Source organism: Haliotis asinina, chromosome 11, assembly GCF_037392515.1.
Source record: "Haliotis asinina isolate JCU_RB_2024 chromosome 11, JCU_Hal_asi_v2, whole genome shotgun sequence".
In the NCBI taxonomy this organism is placed as follows: Eukaryota; Metazoa; Mollusca; class Gastropoda; order Lepetellida; family Haliotidae; genus Haliotis; species Haliotis asinina.
In genome coordinates this window covers 31,524,685-31,552,644 of record NC_090290.1, presented here as the reverse complement: position 1 = coordinate 31,552,644, position 27,960 = coordinate 31,524,685, and the positions used below count along the sequence as shown (strand labels likewise).

The 27,960-nt window shown below is 38.7% G+C and overlaps 1 protein-coding gene across 1 annotated transcript in view; it reads right to left on the bottom strand.

Annotated features, from left to right (window-relative positions):
- Positions 1–7,848: 7,848 nt before the first annotated feature.
- Positions 7,849–27,960, bottom strand: part of LOC137256339 (sepiapterin reductase-like) — a 46,016-nt gene continuing 25,904 nt past the window's right edge. The window contains exons 2-4 of the mRNA XM_067794116.1: positions 19,888–20,137; positions 19,028–19,183; positions 7,849–10,174 (exon numbers count right to left, since the gene is read on the bottom strand). Of these exons, the coding sequence (XP_067650217.1) occupies positions 10,062–10,174; positions 19,028–19,183; positions 19,888–20,137 (519 nt within the window). The 3' untranslated portion in view covers positions 7,849–10,061. The remainder of the gene's footprint in view (positions 10,175–19,027; positions 19,184–19,887; positions 20,138–27,960) is intronic.

The window sequence follows — 27,960 nt, the reverse complement described above, 5'->3', positions numbered from 1 at the left end:
AGGTGTCAGTTAACCAGACATTGAGCTTTCTCTGTGATAGAGGTTGCTCACCACAATCAACATTTTTTTTTGTGTGTAACGAGTAGATTATTTAATTGTTTGTGTATACAAACAAGATTAGACTACTGCTCACGACCTCATACTCCGGGCATACATATTGTTTCAAGCTCTGCGAACCCATTCACTTCGCATGCGTTATGGGCGCAGCGCAGCACAGCTGTTGAAACTACTTTTCCCTCCAACACTGGGGAAATTTAGTGAATCGTTTGAACTCTGATTTCGCGGGGTTTTTTCATCGCGTTTTTTAAACTTTATAGGTTGAATTGGCATTTTTGATGAGTTGTTTCGATAAGTGCATACCAAAAGATATCGGAATCTGCAAAGTTGTGTTTTACGTTGCATGTGACCTTTAAGATTGAGCCCGGTTTATTTTCAACAGCTGATTACATTCGCAGAGTGTTGTAATAACTGAAAACCCATATGTAGAAGATACGTCTATTCTGTCACTTCAGTTTAAGTCAAATACCTGTTATTAGTGTCAGCATTGGGACAGTAGATTTGTAGTTAGGTTTCAAGTCGGTATCTTATAGCTCACTGGTTTCCATTCTCGATTCACCGTGAAGATAGACTAAATTATGTCTATAAAAACTTCTTTCACGCATTCGTTTTTAGAAGTCATACCTTTAGTTCTAAGGTATTAGCAAGTAATAGTGATAAATTTATGACTTAAAACTGGTTACGGTGTATTTGAGGTGTGTAAAAATATGACATATGGCAGATCTGTTCTGATCAGCCACAGAAATACTACACGACGTTGTTTGAGTGTTCCTAGGCATTGCTTCCAGAAAACATCTTTCACATACACCTTTCATTCTTATGAAGGGAATACACTATCAGGTGAAATGTGTTTGCAAGTAATAGTGATAGTGTCATCATCTGAAAAAGCATGTTAGGGTGTATTTGACGTGTTGAAAAATGTGACATACCTCTTATTTGATCTGATCAGCCATGGAAATTCTGCGTTGTTCGAGTGTTTCTAGTTATTATTCTATAACATCTTTCACATCCACCTTTAATTTTTATGAAGGGAATATACAATCAGGTGGAAGGTGTCTGCAAGTAATAGTGATAGGTTTATGAATTTAGAAAAATTGTTATGGCGTAAGTGATGTGTGTGAAAAATATGACGATCTGATCTGATCCGCCATTGATGCTGGTGATGCTTGAGGGTTATAGTTCTGTAACTTCTTTCTTTCTTGTTGATCTTATTATTTGACAAAACTGGAAAGATGTTTATAACCCTTTGTGATCACTTTAAACTTTCTGTTTTTGAGTGATCTGTGACAGTGTCAGTTAACATTTTGTTAATGCCAATGCCATTCCCAACATGCAGTAAGATATCTGAATTTATTATTAATGTAAACAAAAATATCTTAAAGTAGAATTTTTTAAAAAGGACAACTGATGTTTACACAGGTCTTACTTTTGAAATACTTTGGCGTTCTTAAACATGTTTTTGGAGCGATGGCCGTGGCGTATCATTCATTCTTTCATTCATTCACATATGTACTTCTTTTTTTCTTTCTTTCTTTCATTCCTTCCTTGTAAAATTCCGACTGACACAATAAACTGGCTGAAGTTTTTGAGGCTGAAGTTGTGCTGGAAACGAGCCAAGTCGCCGTGTGCGTTGGGGCATGACGAGACACACATTAATTAGTACAAATTGTAAAGAAAGCAAGGGAGTGATCTATCCCAGTTGTAGATTATCCATGCTTTAAAGGGGCACTGATGCGGAGCAATATCCGTGGACTGGTGTAAACTTTTGTTATTGTTTTTCTCCAGTGAGTACCCGGATGATATCCCAGAATTCGTGACTGGTTCGTGACCTCTGCTGCGCAGTCCGTATGCGCAACTGATACTTTAATTATAGACAGATCAACTGAGGTGAAGGCATTTTTACTTCATTAGAAATGTATTATGAAAACAAATGAAACACTTTGAAGGTTAATCATCTGCCAGTAGTAGAAATGGTAAAAAACTATTAGGACGGAAAAATACCGAAGCCAATGTACGTCTCTATATTTTGTCTCATAACCCTAACGAGTTTATTGTCATATTTGTATGATTTTGAACATTACTAAAAGAACACACGGTCTGCTTATACTCATAGTAAATTTCTAACATAACAGCAACATTTATACATTGTATAGACTGCCAATGTGGATCCTATTTCACACACATACGCGATCTAGTGTGTGTTTTCTGTCATATCGATTCTGCTGAATGCTACAACAAATAAATTAAAACAAAATGCAAATAATGAATGTAAAACAGACTAATGTTATAGCAACAATGTCAGGCTACTACCTTGTTCAGGAATGTATCGTAAGAAAATTTTCAGATTTCTACCAAAGGCAAAGTCATCGTTTATTGTTTACGAATTCAAATAAATCAACTGTGTGTTTTTATTATCATAAATAATAAACCATTGTAGCTACCATAGCTACCAAAATTTACGTATGATATTTGCTATTACAGCTGAACCAACACTCAAAATTACCTAAATATAAAGCTTTGCAATCTTCCGGAGTGAAACAAATGGCTTGCTACGTGCCTGCAGACATCATATTTTCATGTAACATGATTAAATATCGAGGTTAAAAACACAGAAATAGTATCAAATTGAGTAACTATACCATCCAAGCATCCGAAAAAAACTACACTGCTGGGATATTTTGTTACGATCAGACAAGGAATACCATGGATATTTTTAAATAATGGCATATGATGGGCATCTGGCCTCCTGACTCTTATGGGTGAAGAAACTCTGCTAATATGGACAGGAGCCCAGTTCCTTTGTCCGTCACGGTCGAAGGAGCGGGCGCTGACCAATTTGCAGTTTGGTTCCGTAATTAGACCGTTGGCGAGAAACATTATTCGCTCCGCATCAGTGCCCCTTTAAGGGACCAGTTTCCTTTACACGTTGCATGTCATAGTAGCATAGTGATATTTAGGTAGTATTATACCAATTGATAGATTTTACCATATTTCTGGATACATGTGTTATCTATAAGTTGCTTTTGAGAGCCCGGGCCAAGCCGGACTTAAAGCTTGTGGTACAGCAACTATGGTGGGAATATGAAAAGACGCCTTCACTTTCAGCAATATGCCCTCTTCAAATTACGTTTTGAGACTCAATGAAGAGGTATTAAGGTAGATAGAATAGTAATCTGTGGATTTAAACACAAAACAGTATACGAGTGTTAGGAGTAAGCTGTTTTTCGAGCCCGGGCCAACTTCAAGCAGTTGAGTCAGGATTTTGAGACTGGTATGTCTAATCAAGGTTGTCTTCAATAAAATACCCTGTGTCCCATGATGGGGGTGACGGTCGAGTGAAAGAGGAGCCTGGGACTTTCAATGCGGATTTAGATAATAATCTAGTTTTTTTAACAACTGTTAATAGGGGCTGGATTTTGTTTTGGTCGATGAGTGTCTTAGGCTCATGTCTGTTTGTTGGAATTCTACTTAGGTTCCACTGTAACACAACCATGGTGGCAGTAATTTGAAACAGAAAGTGACAAAAGGCCATGTTTTGAGGCATAATTTAGAAGATTAGAGTTAGCTGACTTCTGTGTCTCAGTTGATTGCGAGTGGTTACAGAAAACTGCTAATTGTGATGATAAGACTGGACGGACTTTTGTGGTACAAACCGTTTTTCTGCGCAAGCGAGTGCATTTTTTTCTGTGGGTTGTTTCATTAGTGCAACGGCTACGATGAATTCTATAAGTTTGTTTAGATTGTGGATGAGTTTTTGTGGTTTGAGTGGGTTTGACGTTTTTCTTTTTTGTATGTGACGTTTGTTTTGCAAGGTGAGTTAGTGGGGGGTTGGTGGTTTTGGGTGGGGGTGGTGCGGTTTGGGGATTGTTTGGTGGGTAGGGGTGGGAGTCGAGTGGAGTGGGGGTTCGGAGGAGAGACTTTCCATTCACATCATTCCCCTTTCTCTTTGTAAAGCAAACCATTTATACACTGGACCGCAAAATAATCAAACAAAAAAAGCGTCACTCACATTTGGAAATAGGTAACCAGTTTAATTCAAACACATGAACATAACAACAATTGTCGGTATGATTTCACGATTGACATGTTTCATCACCAATGCTGAAAGACGAATTTCAGACAATTAGAAGACAAAATGAGAAGTTGCGAGATAGTTTGATCCGAATGTCAATAACGTGTATGGTCTCCTTGACAACAGCATTGCATCGTCTGCACATGGAGTGGGTGAGACGGTTGATGAAGACCATAAGGAACTTGCACCCTGACTCGGTGATATGACTGAGAGAGTTCAGATGCAGTAGTCGCCCTTAGTCGCACATTACTGAGCCACTGAAGAGTTTGTATGCCGTGTTGACGGGGAAACTCTCTAGTGGCTCTGTCGTAAATGGTGTTTGATTGTTAGTAAACCCTGTTACCAGTTACCTGTTTCGATGGCCGTTCTGCATTGTTGGGGTGATGTAAGCACTGGTTGCACACTCGTTTGGTCCGTCCGGGCAGCTACGTCTAGGAATGAATCGTCAATCGGGACTCCTCACTAACCCATAGCATTCATCTACTAGCACTCTGGCATACAAGGACAAGGAATAACTCAACACAAGGTTCTATACTCACACAGGTTTACTCGATCCATCTTTTCATGAAACTGGTGTGGCCTGGAAAGGGGTAGTGCAAGCTCTTTACCAGATGTGGAACTGATCGTGCGGGACGTGAACGTTCTGCTGACTCTGCAACCCGCACACTCTGCAACCTCGCACACTTTTTGTGCTGACGGTATCTCTTTTTAAGGTGTTCGAACCTGCTCCACTCTTGTCACATGACCCTACACAATCCCTCCGAATCTTTAGAAGTTACATCATTCCCTGGTCTCATGCCGTGCCTCGTGATTGGAAATTCCCATAAACTCTAATCAGTGAATCAGCATTAATTGCTACTTGACGAATATAGTCTGTTTTGTTGCTTGACGGTTATTCCCTGTTGTCTATCCCATAATATATTACCCAGTAGTAGTGAGTGAGTGAGTGAGTTTAGTTTTACGTCGCACTTAGCAATATTCCAGCTATATGGCGACGGTCTGTAAATAATCGAGTCTGGACCAGACAATCCAGTGATCAACAACATGAGCATCGATCTGCGCAATGGGGAACCGATGACATGTGTCAACCAAGTCAGCTAGTCTGACCACCCGATCCCGTTAGTCGCCTCTTACGACAAGCATAGTCACCTTTTATGGCAAGCATGGGTTGCTGAAGGCCTATTCTACCCCGGGACCTTCACGGGTATACCCAGTAGTAATAGCACTGGTGCTATGACGAACTAACCGCAAATGTCAATAATGGATGTGCAGTTCGTTTCTTGTATACGGATGCAATTTTCACCTTATAACAGCTCTGGCATTGTGGGCACAGGCGCTGTCCTGCTTGAAGACTGGATTCCATGACGACCAAAATGTGACACGACTAAGCGTCTCAGCGCTTCATAAATGCAGCTGTTGCACCATTTCCTGTAGAATGAAGAATATTCTGGAACACCAGTGTGTGACTCTTTCCAGTCATCTGCAAATGCTCCCCGCGTTGGCGCCCCACTCGCACGTTTTCATCAGTCGTTGAGACACAATACCGGCTTTTGTTGGTGAAGACTACAGTTCGTCAGTTCGTGCAACATGCCTTGCAGTCTGGCCAGCATTCAATCTTTCTAAAGCTTTATCCCCCTGTTCCTTTGCTAATCGTGGCATGTGGCTAATGTCGGACAGTGAATGATTCACCGCACGTTCGGCGACTCATTTGCATGAAATATGCACGAAAAAACTCATCCCATCATTACTTCAGTAACTGTGTTTTTACATGTTTTTTTTGTAACAAATACAGAATTTGAAACCAAATTTGGCTACGAACCAGTTCTAGCTAACATATATACTCTTCAGAAAAAAGTAGAGGAACCTGAACTTTCAATTTGTATAGGAAGTGTAAACGTTGAGAAACGTTTCAAGTACAGACATATTATTAACGCACCACCAATTCCCTCTATTACCACCGCTAAACACACGTGCAGGTGCACAACATAGTAGCCCCAAATACGTGCATGGTGTCCCATTCTTGATTTTGAGGATTTTTCTAGAAGGTCGAGAATTCACTTAGAACATTCATTTTGACACTCATCTTGGATCACACTTTGTTAGTGTTTGTTTCTAGTTGTTTGTTTTAAAAAGAAAATCGTAGACACATGCAAAATACATGCCATACACCAATCACCTTCCAAAAACGACTACATACCAAATAGGACCCGTGAAGGGTCCAGGGTAAAATAGGCCTTCAGCAACCCATGCTTGCCATAAAAAGGCAACTGTGCTTGTCATAAGAGACGACTAACAGGATCGGGTGGTCAGGCTCACAGACTTGGTTGACACATGTCATCGGTTTCCAATTGCACAGATCAATGCTCATGTTGTTGATCACTGGATTGTCTGGTCCAGATTCGGCAAATTTCTAGGGTGATGTTTCTTTTGCAGTTCAGTATATGCAGTTGTATGACACTATATCAACTCTTCAGTGAAGCTTTCTATGTTGGAGGACAGGTTGCTTGTGCCTTGTGGTCATGGTCCAGTCTTGATATCTTTCCATTATATATGAGCTGAACAGACAAGAACTCAGTGTCCACCTGGTGATGCAGGGTACTCAGGAATCTTGTTTCTTTGTCATTTTCAGACTGATGATTGTGTGGAGACCTATTCCTGATAAATGCAACCACAGCCATGCATCAGCAGGGGCTCATTTGCCAGGACAGCCAGCAGTAACACATTCCCAGTGTATGCATGTATGTCATCTGTTACTCTACACCTGAAGCTATCCAGTAAGAACAGTTGTATCGATGACTATACTCATGTATAGAGCAACTGCAAAAATGTACTGAATTTCTTCTAATCTTGCTATTTTCTAATGTTTGGACCTTCAGTCTACAGCCATTTTGACTTTCACGATTTTGTCCCTTTTGACCTGTTCCCAAGTAGAGTAGGGTATAGACTAAGTTGAAGATAAGATTTCAATTCCGCAAGTTGTGTTCCTTGATGTATTTGACACAATCATACAGATACAAATTGGTAAATTAAACTGAATGGTTCTTTTGTATGACTCGGGGGCCAGGATGGAAAATGTAAATATTACAATCTCCATGTTTATAGTGACTGGAGGCCATGGTAAAATCCAGGGGTTTGCGCAAGTTGATGTTTTTTTCTGCAGTAAAAACTGAAGCTTCGTTTCCACACCTACCCACAAACCCTATGAGATATCATGTGATGGATGTGGCATACAGACTCCTATCACATAACTGCCAAGCAATACGCAAGGCTACAGAAAGTGTATCTTTTTTCAGTTTTGGAATGAAAATGCCTGGAGTGAACCACTGCCTTTCCTTTGCACATGTGACACTGATCTATCCAATACAACACAAGATACTGCCACACTGATAACAACCTAGAATTACAGGAAAACACAGGAGAAGTATGTTTGTTCAGTCTACTATTAATGTTAGAAAAGTGTTATATCAATATTTGATGCGTAAATTCCTACTACACTTCGGCCCTGTAATATGAAAATGAGATGAATTTGTTCAGAAACTTGTGTCTTTGTTTCTGCAAACATCTAATCTGGGTTGTGTAACAGATAGTGGATGGTGCATACATCTTACATACCAGTTGCGGGATAGTATCTCCACAGCACCTGTAAACCTTTAGCAATGGCCCTTAAAATCCTGTCTACTGTTTCTCAGCTTGTATTAACCAGCAAAGGAACAACAATATGATGTTTACAATATTTAATTTTAAAGAATGACAAACACCAGCCATGCCATAAATATGTGTGCTATTGACATATGTAAATGCTTAGATCCAGGTACACAGGCACAAATAAGGAAACTGCATTATATCGCAAAAAAAACATAACAGACACCTTTGAAAATATCACTTCAATCTAATACATCCTTGATTATCCACTGTATCAGTTTGCCTTTTCACATAGCAACTATCAAAATAGCAGCGAAGCTTGAGTTCCAGCAAAAGTTCAAATTTGCATGAAATCATATGAACATGACTGAAATATCTTGTGCAGATATCAAAAGCACCCGTGCTGATATGACTGGCAGCTGGCAAGCTGGTTTCAGCTGTAACATATTTTTGTCCATTGCATTCTTGCACTGTAACCTGTTTCTTAATTGTACTGAGCGTGTATGCAACTGTGTGCATGTGACTTTGAACAAATCTTGGTTTGAATAGTTAGATCGGGTTCTATCAAAACTATACAAGTGGTATCAAGTGAATCCAAGTCTTCTTCATGGTTCTTCAAAACTATACAAATGGTATCAAGTGAATCCAAGTCTTCTTCATGGTTCTTCAAAACTATACAAGAGGTATCAAGTGAATCCAAATCTTCTCATGGTTCTTCAAAACTATACAAGAGGTATCAAGTGAATCCAAATCTTCTCATGGTTCTTCAAAACTATACAAGAGGTATCAAGTGAATCCAAGTCTTCTTCATGGTCCTTCAAAACTATACAAGTGGTATCAAGTGAATCCAAGTCTTCTTCATGGTTCTTCAAAACTATACAAGAGGTATCAAGTGAATCCAAGTCTTCTTCATGGTCCTTCAAAACTATACAAGTGGTATCAAGTGAATCCAAGTCTTCTTCATGGTCCTTCAAAACTATACAAGAGGTATCAAGTGAATCCAAGTCTTCTTCATGGTCCTTCAAAACTATACAAGTGGTATCAAGTGAATCCAAGTCTTCTTCATGGTCCTTCAAAACTATACAAGTGGTATCAAGTGAATCCAAGTCTTCTTCATGGTCCTTCAAAACTATACAAGAGGTATCAAGTGAATCCAAGTCTTCTTCATGGTCCTTCAAAACTATACAAGTGGTATCAAGTGAATCCAAGTCTTCTTCATGGTCCTTCAAAACTATACAAGAGGTATCAAGTGAATCCAAGTCTTCTTCATGGTCCTTCAAAACTATACAAGTGGTATCAAGTGAATCCAAGTCTTCTTCATGGTCCTTCAAAACTATACAAGTGGTATCAAGTGAATCCAAGTCTTCTTCATGGTTCTTCAAAACTATACAAGTGGTATCAAGTGAATCCAAGTCTTCTTCATGGTCCTTCAAAACTATACAAGTGGTATCAAGTGAATCCAAGTCTTCTTCATGGTCCTTCAAAACTATACAAGTGGTATCAAGTGAATCCAAGTCTTCTCATGGTTCTTCAAAACTATACAAGTGGTATCAAGTGAATCCAAGTCTTCTTCATGGTCCTTCAAAACTATACAAGTGGTATCAAGTGAATCCAAGTCTTCTTCATGGTCCTTCAAAACTATACAAGAGGTATCAAGTGAATCCAAGTCTTCTTCATGGTCCTTCAAAACTATACAAGTGGTATCAAGTGAATCCAAATCTTCTCATGGTTCTTCAAAACTATACAAGAGGTATCAAGTGAATCCAAGTCTTCTTCATGGTCCTTCAAAACTATACAAGAGGTATCAAGTGAATCCAAGTCTTCTCATGGTTCTTCAAAACTATACAAGTGGTATCAAGTGAATCCAAGTCTTCTCATATTGACACAAATAACATGACTAGAAACTTTCACCTACCCTGGGAGTTTGGTGTAGCAATATGGGTATAAACAATCGTGGTCCTATTGTTGTGTCACACTTTACATCCAGTACCATGTTTGGGGATCACAAATTTCAGGTGGTAGGACCCACCCTCTGGAATCAACTTCAACTGGACAATTAACAACCAAAAGATTTTCAAATCGATACAGTTTCTCACTTTTCATTCTTGAGATGTTTTGGTGCAGTACTTGTGGAACTGGTACTATAAAAATGTTTTTATAATGATGATGACATCTCAGATCAACTTTTTGAGAACACGTTTGCCTTGAGGAAGTCTTGTTATGTAATCTAATCAGACATCTCGACTAAAATGCAACACTATAAAATGTCCCTTTCAACAGGGATGTTTCATCACAGTTCATCATAGTAATCAATATGAGCTCCACTTTCAAAAACATTCTTCTCCAATATGGTGATGAGTCTGTTTACTGTAGTGTCTGGGGCAAGGAGGTTTTTCTCCATGGCTGAAAGAGCAAATGCATTTAAGGTTACTTGAAGGACAGACATGATAGTCACTTCTGAACAATCAGGACTTATAAAATTCTTTGAATGGTCATGCTGACATCTATTATGATAGTGATGTAAATCCAACAATGATATAGGAGTGAGTGAGTGAGTGAGTTTAGTTTAATGCTGCATTCAGCAATATTTCAGCTATATGGTGGTGGCCTATAAATAATCGAGTCTGGACCATACAATCCAGTGATCAACAACATGAGCATCGATCTGCACAATTGGAAACCGATGACATGTGTCAACCAAGTCAGCGAGCCAGACCACCTGATCCCGTTAGTTGCCTCTTACAACAAGCATAGTTGCCTGTTATGGCAAACATGGGTTGCTGAAGGCCTATTCTACCCCGAGCCCTTCACTGGTCCAATAATATAGGAGACAATCATTGGATCACAGACACAAAAGCACTGCACTTACACACTGAATCTCATTGAGGAAGTGGAAAAAAATGTCAATCAATGCCAGCTTTGACTTTTTAACTGAATACTTTTGCAACCTGGATTGGACTCAAACTCACAAAGCCAACAACTTGCGACATTTTAAAATGGAACTAAACATGGTTGACTCTACCTCCAGAACAAAATAATTGCGTTTATGGAACAGTTACTATCAAGAAACATGGAAGATATACAGTGTACATTCTGATTTTGCTTTAGCTTCAAAATGATGAAATATGGATGGCAATTGTGTATGCAAGTGTGCAGTTTATTTTCTTTTTTATCATTGATTGATACGGGATATTAACATACTGTATAAATTGAATCAATCAATTGAACTATTTTCATATCACTTCATTGGTATCCAGTGTGAGATTTCAGGTGGCTGCACAATCCTCACAGGATCCAATAGAACAGAACAGTGTAGATCAGGTTTCAGATTCATATTTGATTCATATGCAAAAGCCCTATTACTATAAGGTAACAAAAGAGAGAAAACATAATGCAAAAGTAAGTGATTAAAGTGATTTGCATACCTGTAATATTCAAGCCATAACATGAAGACTGTGAATAATATCTGAGCAAACCAGCGCATCAACTACAGCATGATCAGCCTACCAAGTCGATGTGAGAAAGTCACCATATTACAGTCTACTATAAACAGACTGGATTAATTAACAAAGCAAGGGTCATGTTCCCTACCATACAAAAGACTCCTCCACCTTTCTTGTGGGAGATCTGATAGTCAAACATAAGTCTATTTTGTCTACTCTGCATACTGATTGTTTTTACTATTATGTTCTTAGAAAAACTGGGGTAGGAATATATTTCCATTTCTGATTCAATTTAAACTATTATGTAGATTTAAGGAAATACTATTTATTTAACTTAGAGTTTACTAAAGTTGGAGATTGTGTGACATAAATGTAGGGCACACAATAGTTTTAGATTCAAGGTCATCTTCATAAGAAAATATAAACAGAGGAACACTGTATACACTACTGGAACTAGAACATTGCAGCGTCTTGGTCCTGCAGCTATAGGAGGGAGGAAGTAAAGATTGTATTGTTAATGTTGCACATTATGTAGAATTTCCCACCCCTAGGCCACACAGAAGAGCTGTAGCTAAGTTTAGATGTGGTGTGGCCCTGATTCGGGTTAAGACTGGCTGGTATGATGTTTTAAATGAGAGTTTGTATATATTGACGAGATGGAAGATGAGTGCCATGATTTAGTGAAATGTTCACTGTATATGAATGAAAGGTCCCTGGGGTCAGGTGTACCGCTATTAAAACTTGTCTTTTGAAGTTAGAATTAGGCACTATAGTGTCAGTATGACAGTATTTGATCTGGATTGCATTGGGTTGTTGTTGTTGTGTTGATGGTTCATAACAACAATTGCATCATTTTCTGTATATACTGCAGTTGGCCATATGTGAGTCATCATTAATTTAGTGAAATTACCATCGACTTGCATGCTAATTAACTCTTTCAAGAATGATTTTCTTAAAGGTCACATGCAACCAAAAAATCAAACATGATTAAAAAACAATTATCAATTATTCATGACATATAATATACATTGCAGCTTGTAAAAAATAAATAAACAAAATTATAAGCGTACAATCGCAATTCAAAAGTGCAATATTTTGTACTTGGGCTTACTTCCCTCGAAACAAGCCTTTGGAAGACCGAACCCAGTCATAGTGGGTAGGAGTGCACTCAAGTGTAACAACAGCTTCCGAATGGCCGGTTCATTTGCTGATACGCCGAGGGATCATTGTGTGTACAGAAAAATGATCTGTTTGATGAGCATTTAAGAAGTATGGCGAGGATAAAGTAAGATTCTTTATGGATAACAACTTCTTTTATTGTACTTGCTGCGTCGTTTCATTATGGAGTCATATACACTAAATCACATACACTAGAAGAAGCTGTCACCCATAAAGAAGGTATATGGAGATGTTGGGTTTTGTAGATACATGTTCTCTGAATTTGCATTAGATCCAATCAAAAATCATCTCTGTAGAAACGGTGAACTACTGCGCGGCTGGAAACTGTCATTCGGCCAATTACAAAGCAGGACTTGAAACTGACAAGAATTTGCACCAGTTTCCATCAGTTCCAGTCATCAGAGAAAAGTGGATGTACTTTGTTTGCAACCCACAGACATAAAAAACATGTCATGTGTACAAGTATCACACTGGCCTGATTACATGATGTGGCAGAGACAGGACTCGGGTGCACGAGTCATAAATCAATTCATTTTGTTGATGGAGTATAGCCTGATAGGTGTTTAAATTGCATGTGGTCAATGATTGCAGCTGTGTATTGAATATTGTCGTTAGCAGACAGGCAGGCAGACATATAGGTATCAATAAACCAGACACTGAGCTTTCTCTGTGACAGAAGCTGCTTACCAGAATCAACAAGCTGGGGGAAATTTAGTGAATCATTTGAACTCTGATTTCGCAGGCTTTTTTTTCAATCACGTTTTTTGCAACTTTATAGGTTCAATTGGCATTTGTGATGATTTGTTTTGGTAAGTGCATACCAAAAAGTATCAGAATCTGTATTTGTTGTATTTTACGTTGCATGTTACCTGTAAGTTTAGTTTTGGCCGAATTACTTTCAATACTTACCTACCAGCTGGGAAATCATCTCAGCTACATAGACATCATTTAAATTCAATTTTCCAATGATTATTAAGAAAACTGCAATCATATGGCTATATATGATTGGCCATATCGGCCTATGTAAACATCGCCATTCTGTCTACAACGGCACAAAGTTTCAGTCCCCGCAGAAATGCACTTAATAATCACATAGAAACATCTGTAAACATCGGCTTCTGTCTACTCCGAATATCGGCATTGTTTTTTAGTCCCAACGAACAAATGGTTATGAAAACAAATCCGTAAAAAACGGCACATGAAAGATGGCGCAACCCTTTGATGCAGTTAGGTCCAAATGATGTAACAACACAATTCGCGGTTACTACCCGAGATTATTCAGAAATGGGAAGTGTCAATGAGTGTCTTGTTAATTAGTGAGTGATATGTGTCCCATACAAAGAGTGATGAATAGTGGGCACTGTAACAACACATTTCCCAATATTATTCAGAAACGGGAAGTGTTTATCAGTATCTTGTTAACTAGTGAGTGGTACGTGTCACATACATAGAGTAATTAGAGGTATTTAAGGTAAAATTGTATGATGTCAGTAGTGTAACAGTCAGTATTGCCAAAATGTCACAGCCCGCAAAACGTGCGAGATGTGAGTTGACACTTCAACAAAAAGTGCAGCTGATAGAAGATTTTGATAAAATGCCTCGACCCACGCAGAAAGCATGTGCACTCAGATTAAATACTTCGCATCTAGCCAGGAAGTACAACTTCTACATCATGCAGAACTTGGAAAGTGCAGCGGAGGACATTGCTCTCTAGGCATCGGCGCAGAAAATACAAAGAAAGATCAGTGACTTTTTTACAGTGTGAACAACCTTGTTATTATTTGAATGTGTAATAAATGACTGCATTCTGACACTGCCTTGTTTCTTATTCAAACATGCTGTTAATGCTAACGAAACAGTACGACTTCAGTTGTGAGGCAAACTGCCTATACCAGCACTTTGTTAAAACCAGCATATATATTTGGTCCCGAGTGGTGCCGGTATTAACAGAGTCCACTGTATATGACCAATCAGGATTAACGTGTCTATGAGGTAGATTGAAAGTTATAGAATTTATGTACATGTAGCCGAGGATGATTACCAAGATGTTCTCACAGCATCAAAATCATAAAAAGACTTGTACTAAATTTATGAAAATTATCCTTGCAAGAGTTAATTGACAAGTAAGTCTATGGAAAGTTCACTAACGATGACTCAGTTGTGGCCAACTGTTGTACATGCTCTTCTATACTTTTGATGGTTTGCTTTAATGATTGCTTTTCTTTCTAATCTCACCTTATATAAGGTTATGGCAAGAAGTGAGTGAGTATATTTATACGCTGCACTCTAAAATATTCCAGCTATATGGCGGTGGTCTGTAAATAATCGAGTCTGAACCAGACAACATGAGCATCGATCTGCCTAATTGGAAACCAATGACGTGTGTCCACCAAGTCACTGAGCCTGACCACCTGATCCTGTTAGTCACATCTTACGACAAGCATGGGTTACTGAAGGTCAGTATTCTAACCCTGACTTTCATACACAGAAACTCAATGTGAACCATATACATGTATATGAAGATGAGGAAATTGTTAATGGAACTTGATATCAACATGAATATCATATCAATGAGTTCATGTGAATAGCTGTCTTGTTTTCCTTTCGGACTTTTTCAAGGTGAACATAAATTTGAAAACAAGGCTGGGGAAGAAATAGCCTGGACAGGCCAGAACCTCTCCCTTTTGATATATGAACACGGGTGGGAAATAAGTGGCCATTAAAGTTGATTCAAGGGTAGGGAAAGTTTGGTCTAGGGCCAACTCCATTTGAGTTGCTGCCTAGATAGTAAGGATGAAATCTAATATGATGGGAAACATTAATAACAGTTCATTTTTTTTCATTTTCCATCTACTTTGAGTGAGTGAGTGAGTGAGTGAGTTTCCAAGCTGCTTTCTAGCAATATGCTATTAATATCATGGCAGGGGAACACCAAAAATGGGCTTGACATGTTGTGCCCATGTGGGAAATCTAACCTCAGTGACGAACGATCACTTTTTCCCATTAGGCTACCCCACTGCCCTTCCCATCCCCCCATCTATTTTGACTAAGTATACTTCTGCAATAACTAGAAACGTTTGTCTAGACAGAACCCAGTCATGTAATCGTGGATCAATGGTGTCTCTAGCCCTCAGGACAAGCTAGCCATTAAATATCTTCACATCCATTCTCACTAATTAGGTGCAAATGGGTAAGCGTCATAAGTGAAAAATCAGCTTAAAAAATCTGAGCAAAAAAGTTTCAAGTAGAAAGTTTGGCATTTGGTTTATCACATTTTCTGCAGCACCATTTTACAAATGACCATAAAGATGTTAGTTAAATGTGGCATCTTGAATTATAAAATATTATCACCTGATACATAGATGACTTGTTTTTCTGACTAGAGAATTAAATGAATTATTTCAGTAACCTATCAACTATTACACAAGGCTTTGGCAATTTAGTAAGATACGTGTCTGCTCAAAACTTGAACAATGTATATGTCAACAGACTTGAATCTAGTCATTATTTCTCAGATTTGTTTATAAAAATACCAGAAAATTGCAAATACAATTGCACATCAAACCCAATAACAAGACTTGCTGACAATCTGTGGGCGTAGCAGATGAGTCGCAAACTTATTGGTTGGTGGCCAGTTGAAAGAACATGAAACTCATGAAAATGACCAGTCACTTTCTGCAATACAAACAGTAATGTATGTAACCCAACTTTATATTGTGTTATTTAAGATTTTTATCATGAAGAATAATACTTTTTCTGACCTAAATCATCATTTAAAACACATCAGCATCCTTTTCTTCAGGATTACAAGATTCTATCTTTTCTTCCTTTACTGTTTTTAGACCTACATAAAGACAATATCAAGGAAGTCAATATTTATAATCATAAATTTGGCAAAAGGAATGTAACAGGACTGTATCCTCGATCTTTCTCATGAAGGCAGGTCCTTTTGCTTTCTGCCTTAACGATTTTCTGTCTGAATTTCTGCTCTACTGCTACCCACTTGGATTACTGGTGTCTACATGGTAATTGATGTTAATGTTTACTGGACCATTTATAAAAAAGTAATAAATAGCCAAGAAAGATAACCCTGCTTTAATATCACTGCGACATTTAAAGGCTACATGAAACGAAATTCCGTAAGTTATCATGGGCAAGTAAGATTTCATCATCTAACTGCCAGCAATGAAAAGTGACTTGTCCCTGGCGTCGGGCAATGGGATTTTTGAACCCCTGCACACTAATGGCTAAGGGCCTAAGGTCCGTGGACATTTCCAGAGGGAAGAGGGCTTAACTTTGCAATAATACCCACGAGTCATGTTATATCAATCTTATAAACCAACTGAAGATACATGTAAGTACATGTAAGTTCAATATTTCACTACTCCATCCATTATTGACTATTCTTAGAATCAAGTTGTTTACATGTTTCACCTGATCTTCTGGTAGTAACAACAGTACTTGAAGGTCAATGGTAAGAGCTATAAAATGTGTAATCAGGCACATGACTGCACAATGCAACTCACAATGATGCATGTTGAAATGGTTGCCCAATTCGCTTGCCATGCCAGTCATGTTAAAATTGTGATGCAATTCTCAGAACACATATCTCAGACACTTTTGCTTGGATCATTCAAAGATTTAGGTTCATAAACCAACTGGATACAATGTAAACAATGATTGGTCACATGATTAACAGTCATGCGTGAACATAGCATGGAGTAGTGCATCCAGTCATTTAGAAATTCACATCTGATGGAAGGCTTCTAAATGTCTGTACAACTTGTCATATCTTGACCCTCTGTGTTCACACACCTATGCAGCACCTAAATCAGTTTGCATACATCCAACTAATGAACATAACATGCATTATCCATTTCTGTCTATCTTGACAAGGAGTAGAGTGGAGCCTGAAAATGACACTATTGGAAATACAGTGTTTGACCACAGGATGTTGATTATGCACCCTTGAACATCAAAGATTGACATCTTCAGAAGTAGCACTCTGTGAAAGTCATTTCATTAAGGCAAGATCTCTAGTTATGAAAGTTTGTCTTGTTCCTTTTCATTGCGTTCTGTAACTTCGTTCTTAATTTATTACCACCCCAAATCAATCTGATGACACAAAATGAATTAGTCATGGTCACAGCTTTACATATCCTGGTTATGATTTGGATTGTAAATAACACATACTTCAAGTTTAATTAAATTCCCGATTAAACTCACTGAATAATGTGATATGTAGCTTTTCTTAAAGGTCACATGCAACCAAAAAATCAAACATAATTAAAACACATTTATCACTTATTTATGACATATAATATACATTGCTGCTTTTAAAAAAACAAATAAACAAAATTATAAGCGTACAATCGCGATTCAAAAGTGCAATATTTTGTACTTGGGCTTACTTCCCTCGAAACGAAGCCCTCGGGAGACCGAACCCAGTCATAGCGGGTGGATATGCACTCAAGTGTAACGACGGCTTCCGATTGGCTGTTCCATTTGCTGACATGCTGAGGGTTCATTGTGTGTACAGAAAGATGATCTGTTTGGTGGGCATTTTAGAAGTATAGCCAGTCACAAGAAAGTAAGATTCTTTATGGATAACAACTTCTTTTTGTGTACTTGATGCGTCGTTTCAGTATGGATTCATATACTGTTGTCAAGCAAAATCACATACGTGAAAAGAAGTCATTATCCATGAAGAATGTATATAGAGATGTTGGGTTTAGAAAATACATGTTCTCTGAATTTGCGCTCGATCCAATAAAAAATCAAGTCAGTAGAGATGGTAAACTGCTGCGTGGCTGGAATCTGTCATTCGTCCAAGTACAAAGCAGGACTTGAATCTGACAAGGGTCTGCACAAGTTTCCGTCAGATCCAGTCATCCGAAAAAAATGCATGTAGTTTGTTTGCAACCCACAGACATAAAAACATGTCATGTGTATCACACGTGCCTTATTACATAATGTGGCAGACACGGGACTCGGGTGCACGAGTCATAAATCAACTTATTTTCTTTATGTCGTATAGTCAGATAGGTGTTAAGTTCAAATTGCACGTGGTCAATGATTGAAGCTGTGTATTCGTGTTGTCTTTAGCAGACAGGCAGACAGACACATAGGTGTGAATAAACCAGACACTGAGCTTTCTCTGTGACAGAGACTGCTTACCACAATCAACAAGTTTTTTGACGTAACGAGTAGATTATTTACTTGTTTGTGTACACAACCAAGACTAGACTACTGCTCACGACCTCAGTCACTGGGCATGAATACTGTTTCAAGCTCCGCGAACCTATTCACCGCGCATGCGTTATGGACGCAGCGCAGCACAGTTGTTGAAACCAGTTTTCCCCCCAGCGCTGGGGGGAATTTAGTGAAACGTTTGAACTCCGATTTCGCGGGCTTTTTTTCATCGCGTTTTTTTTTCAACTTTATAGGTTGAATTGGCATTTTTCATGATTTGTTTCGGTAAGTGCACACCGAAAGGTACCAGAATCTGCAAAGTTGTATTTTACGTTGCATGTGACCTTTAACATGGCTGAAAACAAGGACAGGGAAAAGTCCAACAAGTCACTGAATGTTCAATTCAAATTGTTTCTCACTAGAGATCCTGTTATCATAATACCTCTTAAAGCTTCAAGATGGTCTTCAGCTTTTGTCTCCTGGATCCCCTCTTTATGGAACATATTGGTGTCAACAGGACCAGGGGCATAGTTCAACACCCTTACATTAGGCTGCTCCAGTGCAAATGTCCTCAGGAACATGTCACGGAAAGCCTTGCCTGAAACAGTACTACTACTTCACCATGCAACAAGTCAGTAATGTGTGTGAAACACCTCCATTGATATAGACCATATACATCAAGGACGTCTACTTGTTGGTGTTCAGTCTATTTACATTTCTTTTGAGATAAGTAAGTAAAGGAGACTGTATGACTGTCAAGTGATAGAAGTGATAGAAGTATCTTCTTGAGCATTTTCTAGCACTAGAGTTACTAACTACTGCACCAAATTCCCAATTTCTATAGTGGCATGTTTGGAAATAACTTTTTTCAGTGTTCTGAATAAAAGTATATTTCATAGCATATAATCTTCTAAATCATCCTAACAACATACATTTCTCTATGAAAATATTAACACAGTTGATTAATTTAGAAAAATTAATCCATTTTAGCCTTCAAGAAGTATATCATAATTGTACATACTTTTATACATTAATATAAAAGTCACCATCATACCCCCCTTCACAATAAATCACACTTTATACTACACCAGCCCATTCATCATACACTGAAACATTTCAGATTCAGTTACAATAATGAGGTCCAAATCTGAAAGATACTGACATTTGGTAAGCTCAGGGTCAATGAACTGGGTCCTCTGTGAGAGTCTGTATAATATCACTGCCTCACCAATATTTCATCACATATTCATAACCAATATTCAGTTATTTTCCATGAGAGTATGGGTCACCCATTATACTAACCTGAACAATAAAGTCCCCAGCTGGCCATAGGTTGTAGTGCAGACAGTGATGAGATGTTTACAACCACTTTAGAAGGTATGTCTTTAAACACCTGCATAAACTGAGCATTCAGTGCAACAAGTCCAGCCACATTCACATTGAGGTAGTGAGATACTTGGTTTACATCAGTCAGATTCCGACAGAACTCACTTCCAACAGATCCAGCATTGTGAATGATCACTGCCTGCTGGAACTCACTTGCTGGTCTCCCCTGCAACAGTCAATCAGGTGGAATGCAGTGCCAGTACATCACATCATGTCCCAACAAACACACCTGCAGTCAGGTTAAATACAGTACTCGTATAATCACATAATGTCTGAACAAACACATCTGTAGTCAGGTGGAATACAGTACCAGTGCATCATGTCTCAACAAACACATCGTAGTCAGGTGGGATACTTTACCATTACAATCACATCATGTCTGAACAAACACATCTGTAGTCAGGTGGGATACTTTACCAGTACATCATGTCTGAACAAACACATCTGTAGTCAGGTGGGATACTTCACCAGTACATCATGTCTGAACAAACACATCTGTAGTCAGGTGGGATACTTTACCAGTACATCATGTCTGAACAAACACATCTGTAGTCAGGTGGGATACTTTACCAGTACATCATGTCTGAACAAACACATCTGTAGTCAGATGGGATACTTTACCAGTACATCACATCATGTCTCAACAAACACATCTGCAGTCAGAGGGAATAAAGTACCAGTAGATCATGTCTGAACAAACACATCTCGAGTCAGATGGGATACAGTACCAGTACATCACTTCATGTGTCAACAAACACATCTGCAGTCAGGTGGAATACAGTACCAGTACATCACATCATGTCTGAACAAACACATCTGCAGTCAGGTGGAATACAGTACCAGTAAATCTCTTCATGTCTCAACAAACACATCTGCAGTCAGAGGGAATACAGTACCAGTAGATCAATTCTGAACAAACACATCTGCAGTCAGAGGGAATAAAGTACCAGTAGATCATGTCTGAACAAACACATCTCTAGTCAGGTGGAATACAGTACCAGTACATCACTTCATGTGTCAACAAACACATCTGCAGTCAGGTGGAATACAGTACCAGTACATCACATCATGTCTGAACAAACACATCTGCAGTCAGGTGGAATACAGTACCAGTACATCACTTCATGTCTCAACAAACACATCTGCAGTCAGGTGGAATACAGTACCAGTACATCACATCATGTCTCAACAAACACATCTGCAGTCAGGTGGAATACAGTACCAGTACATCACTTCATGTCTCAACAAACACATCTGCAGTCAGGTGGTATACAGTACCAGTACATCACATCATGTCTCAACAAACACATCTACAGTTAGGATATTTAAGGCCACATGCTACCCAAACATCAAACATACTTAAAAGACAATTGTCACTAATTTGTGACATATAATACACATTGCTGCTTGTAAAAAACCAAATAAACAAAATTATAAACGTACAATCATGATTCAAAAGTGTAATATTTTGTACTTGGGCTTACTTCCCTCAAAACGAAGCCCTCAGGAAATTGAACCCAGTTGGGTGTGCATTCAAGTGTAACGACAGCTTCTGATTGGCTGGTTCAATTTCTGATACACTGAGGGATCATTGTGTATACAGAAAGATGATCTGTCTGATGGGCATTTTAGAGGTATGGCAAATCACAAGAAAGTCAGATTCTTTATGGATAACAACTTCTTTTAGTGTACTTGATGCATCGTTTCATTATGGATTCTTATATCGTTGTCAAACAAAATAATATACACTAGAAGAAGCTGTCATCCTTTAAGAAGGTATGTAGAGATGTTGGGTTTTGTAGATACATGTTCTCTGAATTTGCATTAGATCCAATCAAAAATCATCTCAGTAGAGACGGTGAACTACTGCGTGGCTGGAACCTGTACATCATTGGTCCAAGCACAAAGCAGGACTTGAAAGTGACAAGAGTTTGCACCAGTTTCCATCAGATCCAGTCATCAGAGAAAAGTGGATGTACTTTGCAACCTACAGACATAAAAAACATGTCGTATACAAGTATCACACTTGTTTGATTACATGACGTGGCAGAGACAGGACTTGGGTGCACGAGTCATAAATCAATTTATTTTGTTTATGGCGTATAGCCTGATAGGTGTTAAGTTCAAATAGCATGTGGTCAATGACTGAAGCTGGGTATTGCATATTGTCTTTAGCAGACAGGCAGACAGACATATAGGTGCCAATAAACCAGACATTGAGCTATCTCTGTGACAGAGGCTGCTTACCACAATCAACAAGTTTTTTACGTAATCAGTAGATTATTTACTTGTTTGTGTACACAACCAAGATTAGACTACTGCTCACGACCTCATCCTATGGGCATGCATACTGTTTCAAGCTCTGCGAACCTATTCACTGCGCATGCGTTATGGGCGCGGTGCAGCGCAGCACAGCTGTTGAAACCACTTTTTTCCCCAGCGCTGGGGGAAATTTAGTGAATCGTTTGAACTCTCAATTCGCAGGCTTGTTTTCATTGTGTTTTTTTCAACTTTATAGGTTGAATTGGCATTTTTGATGATTTGTTTCAGTAAGTGCATACTGAAAGGTATCAGAATCTGCAAAGTTGTGTTGTACGTTGCATGTGACCTTTAAACCAATCAAGCTTTTTTCCAATCTGGGTGTTTCACCCATGGTGACTTTGTTGGTACTACTGATCTTCCATGGGTACTAAAATTTTCCGATATCCACCCTCTTTTTTTCAAATGTGGGTATTTCCTATATATGTCATTTTTAAAAAAAAAATCTCAGAAAAGGTAAGATGGTCATTGTATTAAGAGAAATACATGTAATGTCTGATCAGGTTAGACCTCTGAATACTTTGTGTACTATCATTTGCCCACACACTGGTAAGGGACAAAGTTATCCTTGCCAGCTGACAATAAGTGCTGCATAGTCTCATTCTATCAAATTGATCACTGGAAACCTAATTTTCCATGCATCCTGACACTGATTTTTTTTAAAGTCTATTGCCATCATGTTTCTTTGCCTTGGTGTGACAGGGTACTGGTAACTAAATCTGTCAACATTCTGTCAATAGCGCCCTCCAATTCGACACAGTTTCAATTAGTTCATCAATAATTTATTTTGCAAAGACCAAAGTTTCAGAAGCTTGATTTTGAACAGTGACAAATGCCAAAATCTGTACTTTCAGACGATGTTTCAAAAGATGAATGCATACACAATTTCTGTGAGACCATCTTTGTTGATGAACATTATGTGACTAGACTTTCTAACACAAGAACTGATCAAAATGAGTGTTACAGGTATAACTTGGTGCCTTTGCACGTCTGTAAGTGACAAACTGAAATTCAATTGATACTCTACACGATCCAGTCGTAATATCTGACCGTTACTAATTTGTTTTTTACCAGTAACTCAGAGCATGCAAGGCAACAACTAAACAAAAAGTTTCTGTAATTTGGGATATCCTACAGATGTATTTCAGTGAGTAGTTTGGAATTTTGCTAGTGTATTTTTACACAGATAATTGGCTTATCTAGCCTTCTACCAATGAATTCTGAAAATCACCATTATCATTCCTGACCATCAGTGATTGCGTCACTGCTTCCTTAACACTGAAGGACTATGACAGGGAGAAGAAGCTTTCACAAGAGAACAAGACTAATAGAACAATTTATCTGTCTTCTGTTACATGAGCTGAGAAGTGAAATGCTCATTCATAACTTTCACATCTTGCTATTCACGCTATGTGAAAGAATGGCATGCATTAGGAGATCAACTCATATTATATGTATTATAAAAATTCTATGTCAGTCTTATTTTATAGAATTTCACTACAATAATAACTGCTTCTCAAAATTGCAGATCAGGCTCTGGTTGTTTAACCAATGGGACTACATCATGAAATAACAGTAGTACAGTGGACTCTGTCAATACCGGCACCACTCGGGACCAAATAAAATTGCCGGTTTTGACAGTTTGCCTCATGACGCCGACGCATAATGGAAGTCGTACTGTCTCGTTAGCACCTGATACCTTAAAGTCATTAATGTGTAACTGTTGAGGAATCTGAACAGCTTTTTCTTTAAGAATAGGTCCTGAAATCAGCAGGTTTTTACTTCGAGCTGCCATAAACCAATCATATGTCATGGTGTTGATCTTGTCAAATTTGCTGTTCTCCAACACATGCTTAGCTTGATCATTCATGTTAATTTCAAACTTCTTAATGTATTCACCTCTCCTCTTCAAAATATCAGACACTGTCTGTCTGCCGATTCCGTATGTTGATGCTAATGCTTTTTGTGTGGGTCGAGGCGTTTTATCAAAATCTTCTATCAGCTGCACTTTTTGCTGAAGTGTCAACTCACATCTCGCACGTTTTGCGGGCTGTGACATTTTGGCAATACTGAGTGTTACACAACTGACATCATACGATTTTACCTTAAATACCTCTAATTACTCTATGTATGTGACACGTACCACTCACTAGTTAACAAGATACTGATAAACACTTCCCGTTTCTGAATAATATTGGGAAATGTGTTGTTACAGTCAAACTGCCCACTATTCATCACTCTATGTAAGGGACATGTATCACACACTAATTAACAAGACACTCATTGACACTTCCCATTTCTAAATAATCTCGGGTAGTAACCGCGAATTGTGTTGTTACATCATTTGGACCTAACTGCATCAAAGGGTTGCGCCATCGTTCATGTGCCGTTTTTTACGGATTTGTTTTCATAACCATTTGTTCGTTGGGACTAAAAGACAATGCCGATATCCGGAGTAGACAGAAGCCGATGTTTACAGATGTTTCTATATGATAAGTAAGAGCATTTCTGCCAGGACTGAAACTTTATGCCATTGTAGACAGAATGCCGATGTTTACAGAGGCTAATATTGCCAGGGTCCACTGTACATGGCATGAGACCACTATTAATTATTCTACTATTTAATACCAATAACAAAGATCTAGACCCCGTTTGAAAACACTAAACCCAAAATGACACAACCCGTCTCCCATTCACACAAGCTCACAGTGGAGGGCAACTACCACTGTGAGCCTGGTATTACCTTTACTACGCGAATGTCTAAATGGATAACTGGGTCACAGCAGTGCGCAGGTTGCGTCGGCTGACTTATTTGAGAAATGATTTACATAAGGTATGAATCCTGCAATACCCCGACAGTACGTGAACTAAGAATGAGGGCCAGGGGCCTTGGTATGCGGGCTTACTCTCGTATGAAAAAGGCTGAATTACAAACTTTATTAGGTATAACATATCAAAATACTCCTACTGTGAAACATTTAAAATTACAAGCGTGTGAAAGGGGATTGCGAAATTATTCATGTATGAGAAAGTCTGAGCTCATTGAATTACTAAGGGAACAAGCCCCTATACAATTACAATTCAATCCTTTGGGAAATATATGAGAGGGTGGAAGATGGAAGTTCAAAGAAATATAGACGTTGAAGATGTAAGGCAATCAGTATTTGAAAAAGTGAATGAAGAACTGAATGATTTACGAGGTATTAAAGGACCACTAAACTCAATTTTTTGGTACTCTTTTTATCACTGCATATGAAAGACTACTGATTAGTCATAAATGGAACACCATTTTTTTAAAAAAAACTTGTGGTTAATTAATGCTAAGCGCTCAAAAGTTGCAAAAAAGCTGTCTGCTTCTCTCTCGCCCGCAAACGAAACCTCAGACTGGTTATGACGTCATAGAAGGAACTATTTTCAGTTCGTTGTATAGAAAATGTGTAGGAAGTTCGTCATTTTGTTGATTTCTGAATGTCACCAAAGACATGCCGAATTGTTGTGTTGCTGTCAATTGCTCCTTGGGGTCGGGTGATGGTGACACTATGCACAGATTTCCACCGGACCCCGTAGTTTGTGCTTAAATTGGTTGTTAGTGTGTGCGAAGTGAGCATTGTGGAAGCCTGTGGTGTATACTAAATCGGATGGTTCGCCACCTACCACGCTTCCAGGATAGAAAATGGAGTTCAAGTTTCATCAAGTTTATAAAATCAAGACTGCTTACTACACATTGCTGATCAAAAAGGATTTTGCATGAATATAACGCTTTCTTCCTCGGAAACGAGGTTGTGGTCGAAGTGACAATATTATCGTCATATTATATTGACCCCTTATATTGACCGCTTCCAAGAGTGAAATTGCTATATTATAAGCAATGTCATGTAAAATCCTAATGTCCATCAAGAAAGTACATGTTTTACTACAAGTGAAAAGTAATTTTGATTTTGTAAGTCAGTGAAAACAAACTTAAATAGCATTCATCCTCAGACAGGGTACCACCATTTTTGAAAATTGTAAAGTCACGGGCTAAAGTCTGTTAGAATTATTGAGATTATGGTTTGTTCTCATCAAGTTAGAAAACCAAAAACTACATTTTACTAGTAGTTAAATATGCATTTGAATCATGGCCAAAAGGATTTTGCATGACACAACTTTTAACATTAGGACTTCTTCTTCCAAGGAAGCAAGGTGGGGGTCGAAGTGACATTTTTATTGCAAGCAATATTATATTGACCTCCAGCTCACTTCCAAGAGTGAAATTGTTATGTTATAAGCAATGTCATGCAAAATGCTATTGTCCATCAGTAAAATACATATTTTACTACCAGTAGAAAGTAATTTTGCTTTTGTAAGTCGGTGAAAACAAACTTAAATAGCATTCATCCCAAGACAGGGCACCGCCATTTTTGAAAATCGTGAAGTCAAATCCATTTGAATAATAAGATTATGGTTCGTTTTCATCAAGTTAGAAAATCAAAACTACTTTTTACTAGTAGTTAAATATGTATTTGAATCATTACCAAAAGGAGTTTGCATGACACAACCTGTAACATAACCTAAGCGAGGTCAGTGTCGAAGTAAATATACTGCGCGATAACTTTCTTCACTTGCTAAATTTACTTGGTTTATATGTAGTTGTTGCTCACCAGTATGTAGACACTTGTCAATATACGTCTGTACACTTGGTCTCATAATCCTACTTTCTTTATAATCATACTTGTATGCATTTTGAAACTTAATAAAAAGAAGTGATCTGCGAATGTATAACAGGAAAGTAGTATAGGGAATGATAGTTCTGGCTCACTTTCACAAAAAGTCTCTACAAAGCCTTATTTACTAAATAAGGCTTTGGTTGGGCCATTAGCTCTTGCTACTATTACCCCTACTACAAAAAAGTTGGCGGTAATTACTGTGCCTTGGTTGGAGGTAACACTGTGCCGTACGGTACGATCAATAATTCTTCTCTTACAAACCCCCTACCCGGCCCATCCCTCAAGTAGTATAAGTTAGGTTCGTCGGCTTTCATATCCACTTTATCTATGTTGTAAGTTTTGACTGACCATATAGGATCGGTGGCCCGCTTACGGCTATCGCCCTCGTGTTCCCCCGGCTGGTATAGATACCTCACTAGGGCCCTATCTGGTATCTGTTTCTCCTTCCCACGCAATGGAGCGGCCGACTCTGCAACTATTGATTTTAGTTTGATAGCGTCTGCCGGTTTCTTACCGGTGAGACGGGTGACTTCATGGTTGATTGCCGACACCACCTTGGGTAACCTCGTGACCCATTCAGTCGATCGTTTTCCAGGGGTGGCCATCTCCCTAGCATACTGATAGCCGAACAAGCGCTCAGCTAAAGTCCTATTAAATCTTTCAACTATGGCTTGGCTGCGATGGGCTCTGGCCGTGCCACGCCTGACCTTTGTATCGTGTTTGGCTAGCAGTTGTGACACGGCACCCATGAACTCCCGTCCGGGGTCAACTTGCAGCTCTGTTGGCCACGTCAGCGGACTGCGTTTGTATATGCGTTCGAATCCTCTGGCTACCTGGGCCGAATCTTTCGTGGTCAAGGGTTCGGCTTCCTTGTAACGACTGGCTACGTCCACTACGGTTAAGGCATACTTGTACCTCTTGTCGTGGGGTAGGAACAGTAGGTCTGCCTGGTGAATGCTATTAG